The sequence below is a fragment of the Piliocolobus tephrosceles genome, chromosome 1 (assembly GCF_002776525.5).
Source record: "Piliocolobus tephrosceles isolate RC106 chromosome 1, ASM277652v3, whole genome shotgun sequence".
In the NCBI taxonomy this organism is placed as follows: domain Eukaryota; kingdom Metazoa; phylum Chordata; class Mammalia; order Primates; family Cercopithecidae; genus Piliocolobus; species Piliocolobus tephrosceles.
Genome location: NC_045434.1, coordinates 1342968 through 1368746, shown reverse-complemented (window position 1 = coordinate 1368746; position 25779 = coordinate 1342968). Strand labels below are relative to the sequence as shown.

General features: G+C 41.2%; 1 protein-coding gene across 5 annotated transcripts; it reads right to left on the bottom strand.

Moving 5' to 3' along the window:
- Positions 1-220: 220 nt before the first annotated feature.
- LOC111545195 (zinc finger protein 682-like) lies at positions 221-22413 on the bottom strand. 5 transcript variants are annotated; one of them, XM_023216119.1, is made up of 5 exons: positions 22245-22413; positions 13367-13464; positions 11263-11389; positions 10635-10730; positions 221-1661 (listed from the first exon to the last, which is right to left on the bottom strand). In XM_023216119.1, the coding sequence occupies exons 2-5, from the start codon at positions 13379-13381 to the stop codon at positions 625-627; spliced, it is 1275 nt and encodes a 424-aa protein (XP_023071887.1). In that variant the 5' UTR covers positions 13382-13464; positions 22245-22413; the 3' UTR covers positions 221-624. The 5 variants fall into 5 exon arrangements, with proteins under 5 accessions (XP_023071887.1, XP_023071886.1, XP_023071888.1 ...); XM_023216118.1 differs by having other exon boundaries at positions 13367-13446; XM_023216120.1 differs by having other exon boundaries at positions 13367-13431.
- Between the last annotated feature and the right edge of the window lie 3366 nt (positions 22414-25779).

Below are 25779 nucleotides of genomic sequence, written 5' to 3'. Positions count from 1 at the left end.
AACAAAGTAAGAATTAAATTAAAATTTCATTAATAGTATCCTAGAAAAAAAAAATTAGAAACAAACTTAACAAAATAACTGCACATACTATACACTGAAAATTATTTAAAATGCTGAAAGAAATCTAAGAGCTGAATAAACTGAGATATACTCAATATTCAAAGATAACAATACTGAATTTGAAGATCAAAATACCCAACAAATTTATCTACAGATTCAATGCAAATTCCAATGTAGCTTTTCTTTAATAGAAATTGACAAGCTCTTCCTAAAATCCATATAAACATGTAAAGAAAATCAAACACACAAGAATTCTGAAAAATAATAACAAAATTCAGTAACTTACACTCCTGATATAAACTCTTACTACAATGTTACAGTAATTAAACAATATAGTACTGGCATAAGGACAGATTTATGTAGACCAAAAAAAAAAAAAAGAGAGAGAATTAAAGTTCCATTAATGAACAAATTAATCTGTGGTACAATTATTTTTTTCTGTGAAAGGTGTTTTGACAGTCATTATATTTATAATTCTTTAGTTCAACATGAACTCTGATCCTGAGTAAGACATGAACAGGTATTAAAGGCTTTGCCACATTTTTTACATTTGTAGGATTTTTCTCAGGTATGAATTTTCTCATGTTCATTAAGGTCTGAGCAGTGGTTAAAGGTTTTGCCACATTCTTCAGATTTGTTGCATTTCTCTCTTGCATGAATTCTCTTATGGTTTGAAAGGCTTGAACAAGATATAAAGACTTTACTACATTCTTCACATTTATAGGGCTTCTCTCCAGTATGAATTCTTTTATGTTCAGTAAGGTGTGAGCACCGGTTAAAAGCTTTGCCACAGTCTTCACATTTGTAGGGTTTCTCTCCAGTATGAATTCTCTTATGTTTAGTGAGGTTTGAACACTGGTTAAAGGCTTTGCCACATTCATCACATTTGTAGGGCTTCTCTCCAGTATGAATTCTTTTATGTAGAGTTAGGTATGAGAACCAGTTAAAGGCTTTGCCACATTCTTCACATTTATGGGGTTTCTCTCCAGTGTGAATTTTCTTATGTTTGGCATGGTTTGAACTGTGGTTAAAAGCTTTGCCACATTCTTCACATTTATAGAGTTTCTCTCCAGTATGAATTATAATGTGATTAGAAAGGCTTGTGAAGGATTTAAAGACTTTGCCACATTCTTTACATTTGAAATGTTTCTCTTCATTATGAACTGTCTTATGTTCAATAAAGCATGAGCAGTGCTTGAAGGCTTCCCCACATTGTTTACATTTGTAGGATTTCTCTGCAGTGTGGACTCTCTGAAGTGGAGTTAGAATTGAGGATATGTAAAAGGAATTGTCACATTCTTTACAGTTGGAAGTTATCTCTCCAGTATGTCTTATCTTATGTCTATTTAGATTTGATGGTTTACTGAAGATGTTCATGCATTTATTAAATTGAAAGATTTTGGTATGGGTAGTTGATAAAGATTGGTTAAGTCCATTATAACATTCTTTCTGCACCTTAGATTCACCTACACTTTCCCAATCTTTCTTTAAGTGTAAATTCTCAGTGCCACAGCTTCCATATCTTCCCAGTATCACTTTTTGAAATGAATCTTTTATACTATGCTCTGGCAAGAGGTCTTGGGTGAAATGAGAAGAAACAGCTGAAAAAAATTAAAATAACATATTATCCAACTTACTGGACTTAGGTGAATATAATCTAAAAAGATAATGTATGAAATTATACTAAACACATTAGGGAGATGGCATAAAATACTACAGGCCCTGATTTTTTCATGAACATAATATAACAAAAATATACTGAACAAAATGTCTTTGTGAGAACTCTAGAAACCATATTAAAAGCCACAGACAAGGAGAAGGAAAGCTTGTTACATTTACCCACCACAACTCTTTCTTCCCCTCAATATAGCTTAATGACTTCAGGAATAAACTCCCAACTCCTAGCTTCTCCTTCAATAGAAACAGTAGTGGCACATATTCCCATACTTTTGATGGAATTTCCAAAGACTAGTTTCTGTCTCCCATAACCCAAAGTGCTGAAAGGAATAGTGGTAGAATAGAACCAACCTTTGAATTACAGGTTGGTTCTGCTGAGACCAAAGGTAAATAATTGTTATAGCAGCAGAGAAGCTGCAGTACCACAGACAGACAACAGATTTAGCAAATAACTGATTAGAGAAGAAGAAAGAAAGAAGAAACAAGGGTAAACCTCTTTAACTGGAAATTAAACACAAAATTCCAGAGAACATACATCCTGAGAATAGGTTTGAGAGGCTCATGGAAACCCTAACCTGAGTCACTCGGTGTCAGACTACCCAGGACAAGGCCATTTTATAAAGATTTTGACAGGTGGATTTTAACGCCCAAATCTCAACCAAAGATTGCTACATATACATTAGGATAACATGGCTCAATCAAAAAATAAATAAATAGGCCGGGCGCGGTGGCTCAAGCCTGTAATCCCAGCACTTTGGGAGGCCGAGTCGGGCGGATCACGAGGTCAGGAGATCGAGATCATCCTGGCTAACACGGTGAAACCCCGTCTCTACTAAAAAATACAAAAAAACTAGCCAGGCGAGGTGGCGGCGCCTGTAGTCCCAGCTACTCGGGAGGCTGAGGCAGGAGAATGGCGTGAACCCGGGAGACAGAGCTTGCAGTGAGCTGAGATCCGGCCACTGCACTCCAGTCCGGGCGACAGAGCGAGACTCCGTCTCAAAAAATAAATAAATAAATAAATAAATAAATATCCAGAAATCAACCCTAAAAAAATGGAAATGTATAAGTTACCTGAAAAATTTGAGATAACCATCTGAATAATGCCCAATGAGTAAAACAGGAAAACACATGAAATTAAGAAAATGAGAAAAGTATAAAAAGAAATAGAAATTGTTGGGTTGAAGAATGAAAGAAAAAACCCTGACAAATTCTCAAATGTCAAAAAATAAATAAATTAAGAAGCTCAACACATTTCAAATAGGATAAACACAGACAGACCCATAACAAGATACATTACAAGCAGTTTCAAAAAATTACAGATGAGAAGAGAATCTCAAAAACAGAAAGGGAAAAGCAATGTGTCACCTATAAGCATGCTTCTGTGAGATTACTAGAGCATAGTTGTTTCACATATCATCATTCTAGTACTACAGAAATTTTTGTGTATGGGATCACAGGGCACACAGAGAAAACAGGAAACCTGACCTACTTGAAGAAACAAATCTCGCCGGGCGCGGTGGCTCAAGCCCGTAATCCCAGCACTTTGGGAGGCCAAGACGGGCGGATCACGAGGTCAGGAGATCGAGACCATCCTGGCTAACACGGTGAAACCCCGTCTCTACTAAAAATACAAAAACTAGCCGGGCGAGGTGGCGGCGCCTGTAGTCCCAGCTACTCGGGAGGCTGAGGCAGGAGAATGGCGGGAACCCGGGAGGCGGAGCTTGCAGTGAGCTGAGATCTGGCCACTGCACTCCAGCCTGGGCCACAGAGCGAGACTCCGTCTCAAAAACAAAAACAAAAAAAGAAAAAAATCTCTAGAAACTGACCCTTAAAAAAGGGAGATTTTTGTATGTTTTTGACAAAGAATTTAAAGTAATCATCTTAAACATGTTCAATGACCAAAAGTAGAACACATATAGATAACTATACAAAATCAGGTTGGGCATGGTGACAAGAGCAATAGGGTTTACATAAAGTAAAATACTCTGCTTATTGTTCATTTAAAAATAAATCCTGGCTATGTAGAGGCTCACACCTGGAATTCCAGCTTTTGGAAGGCTGAGGTGGGAGAACTCCTTGAGACCAAGAGTTCAAGACCAGCTTGAGTAACACAGTGAGACTGTCTCTACAATTTTGTTTTTTTTCCAATTAGCCAGGCATGGTGGTATACGCCTATAGTCCCAGCTACTTAGAAGGCTGAGGTGGAAGGATCACTTGAGCTCAGGAGTTTGAAGCTACAGTGAGCTATGATCATACTGCTGCATACCACCAGACTGGATGACAGAATGAAACCCTGTTTTAAAAACAAAACAAAACAAAACAGAAAAACCATGCATGAGGAAAATAATACATCAACAAAGAGATTTAAAAAAAAAAAAAAAAACTATAAAAAAGAACCCAACTAAGCTGGGTGTGGTGGCTCACGCCTGTAATCCCAGCACATTGGGAGGCTGAGGCAGGTGAATCACAAGATCAGGAGTTCAAGACCAGTCTGGCCAACATGGTGAAACCCCATCTCTACTAAAAATACAAGAACATTAGCCGGGCGTAATGGCAGGCGCCTGTAATCTCAGCTACTCAGGAGGCTGAAGCAGGAGAATTGCTTGAACATGGGATGCAGAGGTTGTAGTGAGCAGAGATCACTCCACTGCACTCCAGCCTCGACAGCAGAGCAAGCCTTTGTCTCAAAAAAAAAAAAAAACCCCAAAAACCTAACTAACATTGTTGAGCTGGAAAATACACTGTGTTGAAAAATTTACTAAAGAGCTAAAACAGCAGACTTTAATGAGGCAGAAAAAACATCAGCAAATTGAAGACATATCATTTATAAATATTGAGTTGTATGTAACATTTAAAAATGGAAAAAAATGAAGATGAAATATTGGACTTAATGGAAACCATTCAGTAGACCAATAAAAAGAAAATAAGAAGATATAGGTGAAAAGTGGTAAGTTATTTTTTTAAAAAAGAGGGTGATGCTGAGAACTTCTAAAATTTCAATGAGATAAAATAAAAAATATTACTAAGGATACTTGATCTAAAAGAAATTTACTTTCAAAAATAAGTGAAAAATAGGTTTCCACAATAAACAAAAGCTGAGAATGTTTGCTGCTACTAGTACAGTCCTACAAAAAATGATAAAAGTAGTCCATTATGTTGAACAATAAAATGATGCTGGACATCATAAATTCATACGAAAATATAAAGCTGTTAAAGGTAAATATATACACAGATACAGAATTGTCGAATGTTACATAAAACCAAAAATTTTGTACAATGTGAAAAACAACATAAATCTCCATAAATCTATTAATAAATGCACAATATAAAATGATAACTTTTGACATTAATATCAAATGGGGGATATAAAGATAAATAATTCTCATACTCAATTGTAGGGAAGTTATGAGATAGATTATTAGAACTTTAAGAAGTTTTATGAACTGTCCATTTCTCAAGGTGATCACAAAGAAAGTACTTACAGAAGTAACGCAAAAGAAAATGAGAAAAGAATCAAAGCATGTCACTACACAGTCAACAAAACAAACAGGAAGGCGGTGAGAGAGGAAATGAGGGACAACGTCTCTACAAGGAACAGAAAACAATTACAAACAAGATGGTAATAGTACTGCCATTTCTGAGAAGCTTTAAAATAATTTAGGAATTATTTTAAATATAAATGGATTAAATTCCTTAATGAAAAGAAAATGGCTGAATGGATTAAGAACAAACAAGATTCTAAAATATGCTGTATACAACAGACTCAACTGTAGCTCTAAAGGAGTCAAATTGGCTGGAAGTAAAGAATGAAAAAATATATTCCATGAAAATAGTAACTACAATTGGGTGGTGTGGCCACAATTATACAAGATACATTTTAAATTAAAAACTGTCACACAAGACAAAGATTGATATAATGGTAAAATAGGCCCATTTACCAAAAATCTTTAACAGTTTTATATACACACACTCCACACACAAACATACATACATACATATATATATATAGTATATGTGTATATGTGTGTGTGCGTGTGTGTGTATATATATATATGGAGCAATATTTGCTGCCACATATATGAAGTGAATATTGATGGAAATGACATAGGAAATACACAGCAACACAATTGTAGACTTCAAGATTCCACTTTCAATAATGAATAGAAAAATCATATAGACGATCAATAAGAAAACAGAAAATTTAAGGATTATAGACTAATTAGACCTAACAGACATGTACAGAATTCTCCAGGAAAAACAGCAGAATACACAATATTATCAATTGTGTATTTATTCTGTTAGGACACGTAACAACTTACCAAATTTAAGAAGACTGAAATCAAACAATGTATTTTTTCCTGACCAAATCCAAAATATGTAGAAATTAAACACACTGTTGAACATATTCTTGCTCAAGGGTCAGATGATTTTTTGTTAAGATATCAGTACTGGCCGGGCATGGTGGCTCACGCCTGTAATCCCAGCACTCTGGGAGGCCGAGGCGGGTGGATCACGAGGTTAGGTCAGGAGATGGAGACCATCCTGACTAACACGGTGAAACCCCGTCTCTACTAAAAACATAAAAAAATTAGCTGGGTGTGGTGGCGGGCACCTGTAGTCCCAGCTACTCGGGAGGCTGAGGCAGGAGAATGGCGTGAACCCGGAAGGCAGAGCTTGCAGTGAGTTGAGATCGTGCCACTGCACTCCAGCCTGGGTGACAGAGAGAGACTCCGTCTCAAAAAAAAAAAAAAGATATCAGTACCAACAGCGATATACAAATTCAACGTAATCTCTATAAAAATCCCAATGGTACTTTTTTTGCAGAAATATTTTCCAAATCCTAAAATTTGCTTAGAAACTATGACTAGCTAAACACCATTTCAAAAAAAGAAAAGGATGGGTACGGTGACTTACGCTTGTAATTCTAGCACTTTGGGAGGTAAACATGAGAGGATCACTTGAGGCCAGGAGTTTGAAGTCAGATTGGACCCTGCCTCTATTATTAAAACAAAAAAACAAAACAACAACAACAAAAACTATAAAATAAAAAGAAGAAGAGGCTTTACACTTCCTGGTTTAAACATATTACACAAAGCTATAAAAAGATAAATATTGATAAATAATGAAACAGACGAGAGAACCTAGATATAAACCCTTTGTATACAATTGAATGATCTCCCGCAAGGTTGCTATGACCACACAATAGGGAAAGGAGAGTCTCTTCAACAAATCATGTTGAAAACTGAGTATCTACATGAAAAAAATTAAGTTGGACCCTTCCTTTGCATTATATGCAAACAATATTTTAAAAGGATTCAATGCTTAAATGTAAAAATATAACAAAACTCCCAGGAGAAAATATAGAGGAGATCATGACATTGGTCTTTGCACTGTTTTCTTGGATATGATGTCAAATGCATAAGCAACAAAGAACAAAAAAAACTGAACTACACAAACTTCAGAATTTCTGAACATTAAAGGAAACAACTAGTGGAGTGAAAATGCCACCTTAAAAATGGGTGAAAATATTTACCTATTAGATATTTGATAGGAGTTAATGTAGACAATGTATCTCTCCTAAAACTCAGCCCCCCAAAAATAATAATTTGATTTAAAAATGGACAAAGGATTGAACTGACTTTTTTTTAAAAGATAATACTCAAATGGCCAACAGGCACTTGAAAGAATGCTGAAAATTACTAATTTGTGGAGAACTGCAAAGCAAAATCACAATGAGGTATCACCTCACATCCATTAAAATGGTCACTATTAAAAACGAACAGAGCCGGGCACAGTGGCTCATGCCTGTAATCCCAGCATTTTGGGAGGCTGAGGCAGGTGAATCACATGAGGCCAGGAGTTCGAGACTAGTCTGGCCAACATGGTGAAACCCCATCTCTACCAAAAACACAAAAATTAACCAGGCATGGTGGTGCATGCCTGTAATCCCAGCTACTCGGGAGGCTGAGGCACAAGAATCACTTGAACCCAGAAGCGGAGGTTGCAGTGAGCCGAGATTGTGCCACTGCATTCCTACCTGAGTGACAGAGTAAGACTCTGTCTGGCAAAAAAAAAAAAAAAAGACCAAAAGAAACTACTCTGTCAAGGATGTGGTGAAATGGAAACCTGTGTGAACTGTTGATGAAAATATATGACAACAGTCACTATTAAAAATATGACACAGCCACCATTAAAAACCAGTATAGAGATTCCTCAAAACACTAAAAATGGAATTATCATATAACCCAGCAATCCCATTTCTGAGTATATATTCAAAGTATGCAACCCAGAACCTAGAAGATATATTGCAGCATTATTCACAAAAGCCAAAATGCAGAATCAACCCTGACCCTGATGTCCCCTAACTGATCAATAAAAATAAATGTGGCATATACATAAAATTGAGATGATTTAGCCTTAAAGAAGGAAATATTGTATGATAAGGATAAAGCTTGAGAATATTATGTTAACTGAAATAAGCCAGTACCAGTGATAGTGTATGATTCTACTTCTATATAATATCTTAAGTAGCCAAGATCATATAGAAAGTTGAAGCGTGTTTGTCAAGGGCTGGAGAGAGAATAAAATGGGCAGTTCTTACTTAAGGAGTACTGAGTTTTGGTTTTATGAGATGTAAAATTTCTAGCAATCTTTTGCAAAACAATGTAAATATGTGTAACGTTACTAAAAATGTATCCTTAAAGGTGCTCAACATCACCGATCATCAAACAACTGCAACTCAAAGCCACGATGACACATCACCTCACACCTGTTTAGATGGCGAACATCAAAAAGAAAAGAGATGTGTATTATTCAAGGGATGGACAAAAGCCCTGACTTCACTATTGCATAATCTCTCCACTTAAGAAAATTAATTTATACTCCATAAATTCATACAAATAAAAAAACTACAAAAGAGATAATGTGGCACATACATAAAATTGATACTATCAGCCTTAAAGAAGGAGGAGATATTGTCACCTTGTATGATAAGGATAAAGCTTGAGAATATTATGTTAACTGAAATAAGCCAGTACAAGTATTGACAAAGGTGTGAAGAAAAATAAATTCCATATATTGTTGCTGTGCTGTAAACTGATAGAGCCATTAGCAAAACCAGTATGGAGGTTCTTAATTAGAAAATGAAAAAGTAAAACTACCATATAATTCATCAATCCCACTTCTGTGTAAACAACCAAAAGAAATAAAATATCTCAAAAGAAAAAAAACTGTACCCTCATGTTCACTGCAGCATTTTTTCACAATTGCCAAGATATGAAAACAGCCTAAATGTTTGCAGACACTAAAAATAAAAGTACACACACACACACTCTAGAATATTATTCAGTCATTACAAATAATAAAATCCTGCCATTTCAACAACATGGATGAACATGGAGGAAATTATGCTAAGTGAAATAAGCCAGGCACAGAAAGAAAAATACAAAAAGACTGCATAATCTTTCTTATAAGGGGAATCAAATAGGGTTGAACTCATAGAAGCAGAGAGTACAAAGATGGCTGCCAGAGGCCGGAGGGAGCGAAAAGAGGGAGCGTTGTTCAAAGAGTACAACTTTCCATGATAAGATAGATACATCTGGGGATCTAGTGTACAGCATTGTGACTGTAGTTCATAACAGTGTTCTGTACGCTTCAAATTTGCTAACATAGTTGTATCAAATCATCACATTGTACACAATACTCACACAATTTTTATTTGTGAAAAAATCCACATTACACACATGTACATATATACACAAATGTATACATACCAACATATATATGAGTAACAGTTCCGGTCATACCAAATAAAATTATAAAATTATAGTTATTATAAACGAAGGTAGCAAGTGGAAGTTAAATATATGCTTAGCACTGCTCTAAGCTACCCAAATACACAGCATATTTAAGAAATCTAGGAAGTTGATATGGTTTGGCTGTGCTCCCACCCAAATCTCGACTTAAACTGTATCTCCCAGAATTCCCACATGCTGTGGGAGGGACCCAGGGGGAGGTCATTGAATCATGGGGGCTGGTCTTTCCTGTGCTTTCTCATGATAGTAACTCTCAGGAGATCTGACGGCTTTCTCAGGAGTTTCTGCTTTTGCTTCTTCCTCATTTTCTCTTGCTGCTGCCACGCATTTAGCCTCCTGCCATGATTCTGAGGCCTCCCCAGCCATGTGGAAATAGTAAGTCCAGCTAAACCTCTTTTTCTTCCCAGTCTCAGGTATGTCTTTGTTAGCAGTGTGAAAACCAACTAATACAGAAGTGAATAGATACACTAAACTATGCTACAGTTGAGTTTAAATTACCAATCTCAGTTTATACTAAAACAATAAATGTTTAATAAAAAATAACAGTTTCTTACATTTAGGGAGATGTCTAGTGTTCTTATAAAATTACTTAGTATAAATTTCTATAGAATGACATTTAAAACCTCTCTAGAATGGGAAATCACAAAGCAGAAAACATGTAACATCTGTTCTAGTGTTCCTGGGATTCTGAGCCAAATCCCACTACTCTCACACACCTTAGACAAAATGCAAAAAGGGAGCTTAAAAAATAGTTTTAACAAACAGCTTTTCAAAAAAAGATATTCCTGTGTCCCCAAAGCAGTGGAAGAACAATCAGATCATACAGTCTGTTCCAAGCTATGAAGACGACTTTGGCTCTCACTGTCATCTTGAAGAAAGATCACTGAAGGGAAAGCAGAGCCCTAAAAGAATTTCAGAGCATGGGACAGAGGTGTTGCTTTGTGAGAGCAAGGGAAAGAAACAGGCTTCTCAGAAACCATTTCCGTGGGAGCAGAACTTCCCAAACCACATTTTAAGGTCTGGCTTCCTCCTTGATCTTTGAGGCTCTCATCTGTATCATCTACTTCGTTCACTCCCACCTACCTGGGTGTCTGCCTATTGTCTCATGTTTCTTCACATTCCACGGCTCATTCCTTTGCTCTAGACAGGTGATCAGGTCTGGTTTAGAGACAGCAATACCTGTTTTATTAAAAAAAAATTTTTTTTAAAGGACCTGTTTTATTTTTTAAAAAGTAGCATGACTCTTGCTTCGATTCTCTAATTACCAACCTAGTACTGTGCTCAGTAGAGAAATGAGGAAATAGCAGATTCTAGAAAATTAATCCCAAAATACTGTTTCTTGACAGAACCTTTAGAATATTTAGAAAGTATTTTAAATTTGTGAGTCCCTAGCTTCACTACCTATTGCTACTGAATCAAAAACTGGTGGTGGTAGCTGGATTTTTTAGGCTGTAGCAACACTATTTTATGCCAGTAAATTTCTAGAATTACCACACTAGAGTACGCACATCACCTCAAGAAAGGAAAGATAATGTCAAGATAAAATACCTTCAAGGTTATTTTTTTCTACACCAACAAATCTCCAAGTTTTCCTTGAAAGCAGAAATCTGAAACTCATTCATGCAAAGCAGAAATTCCCAAAAATATTCTACAACGAAGGAAATACAATCTTTAGTGTAAAAGAGAAATTGTGCATTGAAGTGATGCTCACCCAGAGAGACCAGGTTTCTGTAGTTTTCTAACATCACGTCCCTGTACAGATTCTGCTGGGCAGGGTCCAGATAGCTCCACTCCTCCGGAGAGAATTCTATGGCCACATCCCTGAATATCAACAGTCCCTGGAAAAGAGAAAACACATACTTATCAAGTGGCCACGGGCAGAGTTCTTAATTTGATTCCAGGCACAAAAAGAGACAGAGAGAACTAGTTCTTACTTACAGAAGAGACTGAAATTATCAAATAATTATAAACACAGAAATATTCTCTAACATATTCTCTAATTCTGAAGAAAGAGGATGGCATAAGCTCCACATAACCAGTGTAGATATTCTATTCTCGTGAATAATACAGTATAAAATTAAGGGCATCAACACAGGCACATACATTTTTTTTCCGGCTATATTTACATCACACAGGATAAGTTGTAAATGTTTCTCATATGTAGAAGTCATGATTCATCAGAAGGTACCCCTCAAATTTTAATGTGTACACAATAAACTAGAGCTCTTCTTAAAATGCAGGTTCTGATTCAGACCTAGGGTGAAGCCTGAGTTTCTGAATTTCTAAGTGGGCTATACAGTGATGCCACTGTGTCTGGGCCAAGGAAAATATTCTTTCGAACATGCAGGAAGTGGCAGAGCCTGTGTTTATTTCAGTTTATCTAACCAATAAACAAACACTAGAGCCTTCATTTTCCAAAGCAAGCTATAAGCAAGGAGAATCTAAAAAGAAAGAAGAGCTTCCCAATTAAATGTGATGGCTTATTTCTATCAGTCAGTAAATCTCCCCAAGGTACTAAATAATAATGAGAAAAATAACTCTATAGTACAAAAATCTGACAGAGAGCACCTTAACAAGTAAATAAAATTAAGATCAACTATAATAGGATAAATTGACATCAAGGATGTCAAGGATAAAATGACATCAAGGATCACATACAAGGATCACATGACATTAAGGACACAACATCACCACTCTAATATTATTAGCCACAAAAATAGTAAATTACAATCTGAATCTAATCATGTAGAAACATCCGGTTTTTTGTTTTGTGTTTTTGAGACAGTCTTGCTCTGTCGCTCAGGCTGGAGTGTAATGGTGCAATCTCGGCTCACTCCAACCTCTGCCTCCTGGGTTCAAGTGATTCTCCCACCTCAGCCTCCCAAGTAGCTGGGATTACAGGCGCACATCACCACGCCCAGTTAATTTTTGTATTTTTAGTAGAGATGGGGTTTCACCATGGTAGCCAGGCTGGTCTTGAACCCCTGACCTCAAGTGATCTGCCCACCTTGGCCTCCCAAAGTGCTGGGATTACAGGTGTGAGCCACAGTGTCTGGCCAGAAACATCAATAGGACCCGGTGTGTGATGATCCCCTTCCTGTGTCCAAGTGATCTCATTGTTCAATTCCCACCTGTGAGTGAGAACATGCGGTGTTTGGTTTTCTCTTCTTGCGATAGTTTGCTGAGGATGATGGTTTCTAGCTGCATCAGAAACATCAGTTTTATGCAAAGTTCAAGCTATAGATATTTCCCTGGTTCTTTAATCTATAACAGTGTTTTTCAATAGTGTTTCTTTAGCATCCTAGACAGCAAGTATCTTCTAATTATTCTCTTTTCAGAACTTTAAGTTATTCCAGGCAATGAATGCCATCCTCTTTAAATGTCTCTTTTCTTAATTCTGTTCTGCAGAGAGATGATGGAGCATGTGGATGAAATATAAACAGTACACGGTCCCCTTCTTCACTGACACCTCAAGACCCAGCCCCATCCCCAGGGGTAATCCTGGGGATCCACACTTTCCCATGTTGATATGTCACAGAACATTTCAATACTGCCCATCATACATTAATGGTAAGATTTGGTCATGACATTAAGAAGCCTGGATGGAGAGAATGGAGAGAAGGTTCTGGTATACAGGAGGAAGGATTTTACAGAGCTCCCTGATTATCAATCATAAGAAAAAGCGGGGGGAAGTAGTTAGAAAGAAACACATTAGGCAGGTACATCAAAAGTACAGAAATAAAGGTTTGCAAGTTCTAAACACATAACGTCCCAGAAGAAAAGAGGACACATCCCCTGAACCCAGACACATTCACCTGAGAACCAGCCATTTCTTCCTCTTCTTCCTTCTTCGCTGGGATTCCTTCTCAGGTGAGATTATCTGGACAAATTACACCTGCATTTGAGAATATGCCTTTAAAGGTGTCAGCACAACCCTTTCAACTGCCACCAGCACACCTACAGGTAGAAGGCCCTGAAGTGCAGAAAAGGGAATACTCCCCTATTCTTTGTCACAGGAGAGAGGAAAAACGAGCTACCACATAAAGACCAAAAATTTCCTGCCTTCAGGTGATCTCCCCTGCCATGAACTCTAGCAATTTCTGGTACAGCAAAGGAGATATGGACCTTGGTGACCTACCCCTATCCAACCCAAGTAGAGCCCTCGGACCTCCTTTTGGAACTCAAGTCTCGTGACTGTATCTGGGAGCCCTCACGCTTGACTCTCATCTCACCTTAGGATCGTTGCGGGGCACTTACTTAAAACAACAATTATGCTTCCATTCAGACCACAGACAGGATCTTTGGAGGGGGCACGTGTGATGGTAGTTCTCCAAACTGACTATGTGATTCTAATTGGACGCCTGGGCTGAGAACCACATAGCTGAATAATGTCTCACAGGCTTCAATGTACATATAAATAATTTGGTATTCTATTGGTATTCCAGGCCCCATTCTAAGTCATGTGTTTCCGCAGGTGTGAAAGGGGTCTGCAAATTGGCTTCTATAACAAGTCTTCTGCTACTGTTCCCCCCGGACTCCTTATCAGCAGCACACAGCGAGAGAAGTCAAACACAGCACAGAGTCCCTTGTACCCAACAATGGTATCACAACAGAAATGCTCCAGGCGCAGTGGCTTCCGCCTGTAATGCCAGCACTTTGGGAGGCCGAGGCAGGCGGATCAGCTAAGGTTGGGAGTTCAAGACCAGCCTGCACTGGGAGAACAACATGGACACGGACATTAATGCAATGTTCCATAATCCCCAGGATTTACATGAAGGGCCCAGCTGTTCTTTATCTGTTTCTCCATCACTGAGTTTTAGAAAGAAAATATATAGAATAAAAGCTAAATGCAGACAGATGGGAGAGATACAGAAAGAAGGGGTTAAATGTAGTTGAGAGGGATTTTTCGTTGTCGTGTTTGTATTTACTGTCTTATAAGTAGGAACTCCTGGATCTGCATGAATGAAAAGCAACTTGATCTGCAGGAAGGAACAGGTTGCTGGGTGGCACGTCTCTAGCAGCACTGGTGTCAACGAAAAACAAAGGTCCCCAATCACAGTTCTTTGTTCTCACTTATCTGCTTTGGGATTTGGGAAAATTGTGGGCACCTCCTCTGGAGAGATCACAGGAACCGCCATGCAAAACTCTGATGTCCTCTAACGAATTCTGTGCGGGAGATTTCAGGGTGGGAGACGGCCTGGGAAGCAGGTTGATCTGGCAGAGCGGGGCCAAGAAGCAGGCCCTCAGCTTCTCCTCTTGATGCCTCTGGGTACTACCGGTTCTGTTTTTCCTAAGCCTGCCCAACAGACACTTGACTCCCAGAGTTTGTGTAATTTTAACCAATTCTAGCCACTTCCTCGTCTATTTTATAAGATGCAGTAACGAGCAATTTAACCAACACCCTTCGAGCTTTCTAGGACAAATATATTAGAAACTAAATATTTATTCTTGGCAAGGAAAATGCAATAGAAACAAAGATAATAACAACTCTTGTCCACGGAGAGCCCTTCAGGTGGCAACACCAGAACTCACAAAAGAACAAGAAAAGGGAAGCGGCCCCAATGAAGCCACAAACCCCCGTATACCACCCTACCTCCCTTCTTCATACTGACCACAGGATGCTGAATTCAACCGTTTATCCACTGGCTCTAGACTGAAAGTTCCTGGTTGGTAAGGACCCATGACTGTGCCATCTGTTTTTGTAATGGCCATATGAAATGGAAGCAACTGGTTTATCAGTTTGAGTCTCGAGATCTCCTCCTTGTTTTTTACTCAATACCAGGAAACTGGAGCCAGTCCCATCTGGGTATCAATCAAAGAGATTCCTTTTGTGAGGAGGGGAAGAAGAAACATGCATGACTCATGTCTCTTCCTCTGAGATGGAAGCAGCTTTGTTTATTTATTTATTTTTAATGGAAAAGAAAAACAGGAAAAAAGCCTACAGCATCCAGTATTCCCAGGCCTGACCTTGCTTAGCTTCCAAGACGAGATGAGACTGCGCATGTTCGGAGTGGTATGGCCATAGACTGGAAGCAGATTTAGACCTTTTTGTCAGCCTGACCTTAGTCTGCACTAATGTTTAAAGACTCCCCGGTACCTGTGACAGGGTCCTCAGTGACCCTGGGCTTATGTCCCCATGGTGATCTAGGCAAGAGAGATTCCGGCTGATTCTGTAGGGCAAAAATAGAAAACAGGCCGGCACGGTGGCTCACAACTGTAATCCCAGCACTTTGGGAGGCTGAGGTGGGCGGATCACTTGAGGTCAGGAGTTTGAGACCATCCTGGCCAACATGGTGAAACTGTCTCTACTAAAATACAAAAAAATTAGTTGGGCATGGTGGCAGGCACCTGTAATCCCAGCTACTTGGGAGGCTGAGGCAGGAGAATTGCTTTAACTCAGGAGGCGGAGGTTGCAATGAGCTGAGATCACCCCACTGCACTCCAGCATGAGACTGGGTGACAGAATGAGACTCCATCTCAAAACAAAACAAAACAAAACAAAAAACACACAAAACTGCCATGGTGGAGTGGCAGATTCTTAATCCAGAGGAGATATCACCTGTCCCTAATTAGCTAAATCTTGAGTAAGAGAAAGGACAACAGTGCTTCCATATCACACTTTATAGGTGGGTGTGACTGTGACCATGGCTCTGCCTATTTTGTGGCCCTAACCTCGCCCTGCTGAGGTTCTTGTTTACATTTACAGATTCTGTCACTAGGCTCTTTTTTTTTTTTTTAAACGGAGTTTCACTCTTGTTGCCCAGGCTGGAGTGCAATGACGCGATCTCAGCTCACCGTGTCCTCTGTCTCCCGGGTTCAAGTGATTCTCCTGCCTCAGCCTCCCGAGTAGCTGGGATTACAGGCACGCACTACCACTCTAGCTAATTTTGTATTTTTAGTAGAGATGGGGTTTCTCCATGTTGGTCAGGCTGGTCTTGAACTCCCGACCTCAGGTGATCTGCCCACCTCGGCCACCAGGCTCTTTTTATACCAGGAGCTTTTCACACAACTGTAACAGGTCACTGGACTTGGAAAACTCAAAGGGTGCCACTCTGAAACTGGGGCTTTAAGATGTCTGTGTCAGCACAGTGGCTCACGCCTGTAATCCCAGCACTTGGGAGGCCAAGGCAAGAGGACAGCATGAAGCCAGAAGTTCGAGACCATCCAGGGCAACAGAAGTGAGATCTCACCTCTACACAAGATAAAAAATAAAATCTGCCATGTGGTGTGGTGTGGTGTGTCCCTTTAGTTCTTGCTGCTGAGGAAGGAGGATCACTTGAGCCCAGATGTTTGAGGCTGCAGTAAGCTATGAATGTGCCACTGCACTCTAGCCTGAGTGAAAAGAATGAAACCATGTCTCAAAAAATAAAATAAATAAAAGCTTTAAAAAAGGGAAGAAGAGCAAAATTTATTCTCCTATTTTCTGGTGGGAGAATTAAGCCTCTTATTTCTAGCTGCTCTCAATATAAAGAGCTCCTTTCATGTTTGGGGTATACAGACACCTGCAGGGGGGTGCTCCCCAGGAAGAAGTAACTGGGCCTTCAATGACCTGCCACAGCTAAGTCAAGGGCCATCGTCTTGGACTCATGGATATCTGAATTCCAGTAGGTCTAGATTCAGGCACTTGAGGGTTAGCCTTGGACAAACTGTGCATATCAAAGAGGGTTTGTAGGAAAGCAAAAAATAGAAAAGTGCTAGCAAGTACCCATGTTAAGTACTCAGCACAGGGTTAGTGAAGAAGTGGTTTATGCCTACAGATACTGGCCCAAGTGAGGCTATGCTCCGGCTCACTCCTGCGTCCACGCAGGCAGATGAGATGACGGTCATATCATGCAAAAGCCTGGGTGGCTGGAGAGACCAGGTTGCTGGGGGTGGGGATAGGCCAGGAGTCTTCCAGGCACCTGTGTGGGTTTTCTATGGGAAACTCTAGAAGCAAAGGTGCTGTGATGGGATTCCTGAGGGTGAAGCCTTGTTCTGGGAGGGATATGGCCAAGTCAGTGCCTAGTGGGTATGTTTACAAGCGGGTGAAAATCATGTAGTGGCAGCAGAGTAAAGAGGGGGTCTGTCTTCAGAACTCTTTGCTTCTAAGTCCTCAGTCCTGTCTGATCCTGAGAGGAAAGCTGGAATCCCAGAAGAATGTGCAATGTGGGTGCAGCATAACAGAGCTTCCCAATCCTGGGACGCCCTGAGATGCCTCCAGCCCAGGCTGCTGTGATATCTTGTCTTTTTTTTTCTTTTTTTTTTTTTTGAGACGGAGTGCCACTCTGTCGCCCAGGCTGGAGTGCAGTTGGCACGATCTGGGCTCACTGCAACCTCCGCCTCCCAGGTTCACGCCATTCTCCAGCTTCAGCCTCCCAAGTAACTGGGACTACAGGCGGCCGCCACCACGCCCAGCTAATTTTTTGTATGTTTAGTAGACACGGGGTTTCACCGTGTTAGCCAGGATGGTCTCAATCTCCTGACATCGTGATCTGCCCGCCTCGGCCTCCCAAACTGCTGGGATTACAGGCTGCGATGTCTTTTTTTCTGACACCAAATGTGTGGAGTTTGCTGAACACCAACCAATTCTCCAACACCAACAGGGTGTCCAAAAACTCAATTCTGACACCACCCAAAGTGAGCACAGGATCCGCAGGTTCAGGACTCAGTCCCACAACACTGCCCCCACGGCAGGGGCCAGTCACATGTCCCCGTGTGACTTTTGGGCTACTGCCTATATATCAGAAACTCCCATCACCCACTCCTCAAGTTCAATAATTTGATAGAGCTATTCACAGAACTCAGCACAGCACTGTACTTATGTTTACCAGTTTATTGCAAAAGATACAACTCAGGAACAGTCAAATGGAAGAGCTGAATATGGCAATGGAAAGTCATGCGGGAAGATGGAGCGGGTAAATAGCTGTGATTAATGAAATCCTTCAGCTCTGTGTTCTCCAAGAACAGCTTAATAAAAAGCAACACCCCTCTCATTATAACTTCGATGAAGTTCCTGCTTATACCTATCACAAAGCCAGCACAGACTCTCAAATTCCCATTTTTCCCCCTATAAACAGTCAGCTGAACACTTTTGTCTTCAGTTGTTAGAACAAAATACTTATTAACCAAACTGCTTAAATTCTCTCCTTCTCCCAGGCCCTGAATTTGTACCACCCTCTGCCTGAGCTAACATAGAGCTCCTATTTATGCCCCTCCTAGGGCTGATCTGGGAGTCAAACTTTCTCTAATCTAGGATCTGATCGGCCACCCTGCATCTTGTCCTCTCACTCTCACCTTTGTACTCTGGTTTGTTCCTCCAAATGAAAGCAAGCCCTTGTCTGCCGTAACCTTTGAGATCCTGGAAGATATCACACTTGGTGCTTTCCCTCTGTTGTAATACTCCTTTAGAATTAAGTAACTTCTTACCTAAATGCGAATTTGTTTTATTTGACAAAGTCTAGAAACAGTCCCAGAACAATAACAATTCCATCCTCAGAAAGAGCCTCCAGACTCCTTCCACTCCGACTCCAACCGCACCTGCCTGTGGATCCCAGCTCTGCAGGGCTCCATGGCTCCTCTCGGTATGAAGCGCTCCTTTCATGCTGGGATGTGCAGGCTGGGACACCTGCAGGGGAGGCCCCCCAGGAAGAACTAACTGGGCCTTCAATGACCTCCTTTTGCAGGCTCAAGATTGGCCTTAGCTTAGAGTCACTGGGCTCCGACTTCTATTTCCCAGTCCGGGTTACTCAATTGTAAATGAGAAAATGCCCAGTGTTTGAAGGATCCAGCAAAATCACTCAAACACAATGTTTATTTAAGAGAATAAAATTAAAAGGCACTTACATTGTATACCTCAATGGAAAAAGCAAAACTATCAGTTTCAGACAATAAACATGTCACATTATTTCCATAATTCAAATTATTCAGTAAACAATCACATATGAACATATCTAGGAGATGCCAAGTCCCATCTTCTAAAATTCAGTATTAAACTCAGACATCTAGATAACAGAGATATCAACTCCACAAGTCCTCCACCCTGCAAAAAAGGGGAACTCATATTTTGATGAATCAATGTAATTCACCAATTAATCTACTACTTTTTTTGTGTGGAAATGTATTCATTTCCTATAGCCATACTGGAAGAGGATTTTCCCTATTACTTTCCCTGGTAGCATTCCTACAGCTAAGTCCTGGGATTCTGTTTAAAATCATCCCGTAAAAAAGAACAGGCCTGACAAACTTACTACACTCACTCTAGTGAAGAAAAAGGTGAATCAGAATTTTTAACAAGTGAATATGCCGGGCGCGGTGGCTCAAGCCTGTAATCCCAGCACTTTGGGAGGCGGAGACGGGCGGATCATGAGGTCAGGAGATCGAGACCATCCTGGCTAACACCGTGAAACCCCGTCTCTACTAAAAATACAAAAAAAAACTAGCCGGGCGAGGTGGTGAGCGCCTGTAGTCCCAGCTACTCCGGAGGCTGAGGCAGGAGAATGGCGTGAACCCGGGAGGCGGAGCTTGCAGTGAGCTGAGATCCGGCCACGGCACTCCAGCCCAGGAGACACAGCAAGACTCCGTCTCAAGGAAAAAAAAAAAAAAAAAAAAAAAACAAGTGAATATTTGACTATATATTTAATGTCTTTTCTGAAATCCACCTCTTAAACATTTTCTTACCTTTGAAGCTCTACTGCTAAAATGCAGTTGACAGTTAATAAAAAAAACTAAGGTTGAAATAAGTGAAAAAAATTTTTCAAGGTGTAAAACCCAGGAAGTGGCAATGCTGACTGGAACACAGACAGATCTGACTCAAGCGCCAAGTCAGGCCACCCTATCACTTGGGACATTCCTCTGTTTCCATACTGCTCCCTGAACTGCTCACTGACCACCTTTCCCCCCTTGCCCAGGAGCCACCACACTGTGCCGCAAGTGGTTTGACTCTGCAGATTCTTGCACGCCCTCACTGGAGTGGGTATTCCTTGTCCTTTGGAACAGTTTTTTCCCCTTCACAAGTATGAGAGAACCCAGATGTCAGAAATCATTCCTGTCTTATCTTCTCAATATCAGCATCCAACTGGCTGACCAGCAATGTGTCTCCAAGGAATAGAAGCTGGAGTTGGATGAAGACAATCTTGTGTCCTAAGGGATAAGCTTTGTAACTGAAGGGTAGAACCAGCTTCCTCTCAGCCCCAGGGCATCCGTCTGCTCCCTTAAGAGGCTCCACCTCCATCACTGAGGCTGTCCTCTGGGAGGAAAGGAACAAGGTGCTAATGGTCACTAAACATGCCTTGAGAGCAGTCCCGGTCATCCGCAGACAATTATGAAACCCAGGCACAGAAAAAGACTGGAGGGTGGCTGAGGACACATGACCTTGTACAATTTCCAAAGCAGAACCTCAAACCAAAGACATTCCGATAAGGGTCTGTGCCTGGGGAAGATAAAAGGAGAAGAGACGCAAAGATTTAAAGCAGTGTGTCAGGGGATTCTTCTCTGCTCATATAAAACGTTTACAAACAGAAAACAGATGTCTAAAAAAAGTGCCATCCAATGCTTTGTGAAAAAATGATTAAAATACTGTGTGTGGGCCAGGCGCGGTGGCTCAAGCCTGTGGTCCCAGCACTTTGGGAGGCCGAGATGGGCGGATCACGAGGTCAGGAGTTCGAGACCATCCTGGCTAACACGGTGAAACCCCGTCTCTACTAAAAATACAAAAACTAGCCGGGTGAGGTGGGGGGCGCCTGTAGTCCCAGCTACTCGGGAGGCTGAGGCAGGAGAATGGCGGGAACCCGGGAGGCGGAGCTTGCAGTGAGCTGAGATCCGGCCACTGCACTCCAGCCTGGGAGACAGAGCAAGACTCCGTCTCAAAAAAAAAAAATACTGTGTGTGAAATGTACAATAAGGGGCAAATAGGCTGGGGGGACAGGATGGTGGATGTGAGACCCTGCTTGCTACACATTTGGAAACGCAGTGGAAAACCAGGCCCCCTCTGGAGTGTTTAAAATAATTAACTAGCAGTCAATTAGACTTAAGTAGCACTAGTACCATTGATTCCTAAGGAAAAAAATCCAGCTCAAATACATGTCTTGTAAATTACTACCTTAGGGGGAAACGATATTCAGGTTGAACCAGCCGCAAACCTCCAATGCACCTCTCATTACACAACCAGGAAATTTCCACCTGGACAGTCCAAACGAGGCGACTCCACAACTGTAACTGTAATTTTTGAATTTGGTTCGTTTCCTCATGCTCCTTACAAAAGCCTTTGCTCCAAGCACCCACAAACCATGACTGGGCGCTCTGCATTGATGAACAGCTCTTTGCTCCAATAATCTCTTTAACGTTAAAGCCTTGACTCCCTTTTCATTTTTACCAGGAGAAAGGAGGCCTGGGACCCCACGCCCCACAGCTCCTCCCACGCAGTGGCTCCTCCCGGGTCGGGCCGCTCCCCCAGGCCCCTGCCGCCGCCACCGCACAGCTGCCCAGCCAGGGCCCGGGCCGGGCGGAAGTCGAGCACAGACGCGGACCGGACGCCGGGTGAGGCTGGCGGAAGCCCACATCCTGAGGCCAGGGGAAGCTGGGGCCGGGTCCAGCGGGGGGGGTCTCGGCTCTGCAGACTCCGGAGGGAGCTGTGGGGAGGCCTGGGGCCGCCACAGCCAGTTCCAGCCCGTTTCCATCAGCCCCCTGCCCACCTCGGGACCTCGCCCACATACTCACCATTTCCCAGCTTCCCGGGTGTCCAGGCTTCTTAGCTATGGATCTCCTGATACTTGCAGGTCAAAGGGCAAGAGGCTGTGGCGGCCACCTGGGCTTCCCAGAGCGGAGCACGCCGAGCACAGAAGACGACCCAGCGAGTGCTGCAAAGAGAGACGAAGGCCCCGCCAGATCCCGGAAGCCGCGCCCTTCTGTCCGGCTGCGCGCCTGATTGGACGGTTCCTACGTCAGCGCCCCTGATTGGATAGGGCTCCAGGCCCCGCCCCCTCAGTCACTGCGTGACGGAGGACGTGATCAGACGCTGGGCTGAAGGCGACAAAGTGACGGGTTCTTGGCTGCAGGCTTTTCATGCCGGACTTCCTGCTTGCGCTGGGCCTGGCCCAGCCCAGGGGTATTTTCATTTAACCTTTTGTATAAGGTTATATTCATTTATAAATAATATATATGTTATTCACAAATGAAAACAATATAATGGCAATGATTTTAACACTTCAGATTTTATGACCTTTCTGGCCTCTGGTAGTTTGATCAGGCAGCCTGAAATTTCAAAAAGGAGGCAAATCCTTTAAGAAATAAAATGTGGCCGGGCGCGGTGGCTCAAGCCTGTAATCCCAGCACTTTGGGAGGCCGAGACGGGCGGATCACAAGGTCAGGAGATCGAGACCATCCTGGCTAACACGGTGAAACCCCGTCTCTACTAAAAATACTAAAAACTAGCCGGGCGTGGTGGCGGGCGCCTGTGGTCCCAGCTACTCCGGAGGCTGAGGCAGGAGAATGGCGGGAACCCGGGAGGCGGAGCTTGCAGTGAGCTGAGATCCGGCCACTGCACTCCAGCTTGGGCGACAGAGCAAGACTCCGTCTCAAAAAAAAAAAAAAAAAAGAAATAAAATGTAAGCCACGTGTGAATTTTAAATTTCCTAATAACCACCTTTTAAACATTAGAAGTAACAGGTGAAACTGTAATACTTTATTTAACCCAATATATTCAAAATATTATCATTTAAATGTATGATCAATATATTAATGAACTATATAATTTTCGGTAGTCAATCTGTGAAACTCACTGTGTATTTCACCTTCCCAGCACGTCTCAGTTCAGCCACATTCCAGGCCCTTAGCACGCACACACAGGGCCAGTGGCTGTCACACTGACGTGCAGCTCTGAGGGAAGTGAAGGGTCTGAACCCTCATTTCCTTCCAGAAGTGAAAGATCGGTGCCTCCTTATCAGCATCTCTCCCCAGGCCAAAGGCTGAAGGGACAAGGCCCTAGAAAGAGCAAGGGCTGCAAAAAGAGAGTGTCCACAGGTCGACCACTGCTGCCCCGCCTACTGTCCATCTTCCTTCCAAAAATCAGACAGTGAAAAAAAGAACAATGGAGCCCCCAGGAGGACCTAACCTTACGTCTTCAGGTCGTCCACAGCTTTACCTTCCAAAGTTTAGATATAGAGAAAATAGATTAAACAAACTTCTGATATTGGTATTTGGCCTTGGCCCTAATGAACAGGCTATTGGTTGTCTTTTTCCTCCTATGGTGTGGGAGACTGGGTGAGTTTATGCACCAATCACATGTACACATGTCTACCTGTATCTTTACATAACTCACCACCATCTAACAAGAGATCCAAATTTAAATAAAGGGAAAAGAAAATCAATACCTATAGGGTGCCTACTGTTTGCAGGTAACTAGTAATCAATCTCTCATTGAATTCTGACAACCTGTCTGTAATGGGTGTGTGTGTGTGTTAGTTAGTGATGCATAACAAACCACCTGAAACTTACTAGCTCATGATTCAGCTGGTCAGCAATTTAAGCTAAACTCAGCTGGGCAATTCTTTTGGTCTCAGCTGGGATCCTTCAGACATGTGTGGTCAGATGCTGATTGCAGCTGTTTCTAGGGGTGAGTTGCCTGTCAACTGGGGCACCTTCGTTCTTCTCCATGTGGTATCTTATCTCCCAGAAAGTTAACATATGCTTATTATCACAGAGATAACAGGATTCTGAAAGAAAAACAAAAGCACTCAAGTTTTCAGCCTAGGTCCCAAACTAGCACACTGTTATATATTCAGTTTTCTGTTGACCAGAGCAAATAAGACTCTAAACATTTTGAAATACAGATTTTGCCTTTTGAAGGGAGCAGCTATAAAAGCACTTTGCAAAGGACATGTATACAGGGAGGAATGAAGAATTTTTGCAATCAGTATCATTATGCCTTTTCTTGCAAATGAGGTTTATATAAGTGTTCCTAGTCAAGAAACTTCCAAAACCCCACAGCTACTAGGCAGCTGGGTTGGGATACAGAATCAACTGTAACTCCAAAGCCTGTGTGCCTCCATAGACCACACTACTCATGCAACAAGGTTCTAGAGAGTTATACTTCTGCTGTCGAAGCAGAATTCTTTGATATTTGTGCCCATATGGTACTGTTTATCATTGGCATAACCCCTCAAGGAACTGCAGAAGCATATCAGAAGGATATGGAATATTTTGGAAAATAGCTGAGGAATGAGTTTAGGAAATCAAAGCCAAACAACACATTATTTATTTTTCATCACAGGAGACTTTGAAAACATATAATGTATTCCATATATCTGCAAATTCTTTTCATCATTTTTGGGTATTTTTAGGCCGCTTATGATTTTTAACACAGACTAAAACTGCTGTGCCTGAAATAGCCTCTTATTCTGAAAGCACAAGTGATGTAAAGATAGGTCTGCTGATGAGACATTTTCTCCTGCTGCAATTTAGCAAAGTATCTGAGTACGTCTTACAGTTTCCCTTAGATTTTTATAATTGGCCAATTTATAGGCGGTAGCTCAGAAGTGTAGATGGTCCCACAGGGCTTGTGACTGGCATCTGGGTTGTTCAGACTTCTTTATAATTTTCACTAACAGTTCTTTATTAACTATGTCTTTTGCAATTATTTCGTTTCATTCAGCAGCTTGTCTTTTCGTTGTCTTAACATTATCTTTTGCAAAACAAGATTAAAGCCCAATTCATCAATTTTGTCATTCAAGAATCATGCTTCTGGTGTTACATCTGAAACCTTATTGTCAAACCCAAGGTGTCCTAGAGTTTCTGTTGTCTTATCTTCTGGCAGTTTCAAATTTTGCACTTCATGTTTAAGTTTTTGATTCATTTTGAACTAACTCTGTGAAAATTGCAAGGTCTTTGTCTCATTTATTTCTTTGCGTATAGACGTGTAGTTGTCAAGCAATACTTGTTGAAAAAAAACAGTTTTCATTAAATTTCCTTTACTCCTTTGTCAGAGATCAGTTGACTGTATTTTGTGGGTTTATTTTTGAATTTTCTCTTCTGTTCTACTGACCTATTTGTCTATTCTTTCCCAAATACCACACTTTCTTGATTACTATAATTTTATAATGAATCTTAAAGTCATGTAGTGTGAGTACTGGCTGGAAATGTACTCTTCCTTGTTCTGTTAACCATTCTGAGTCATTTGCCTTTCCATATAATTTTTAGGGTCAATTTTTCATTATTGACTACATAACTTATAAAGAGTTTTATTGGGATTGTTTTG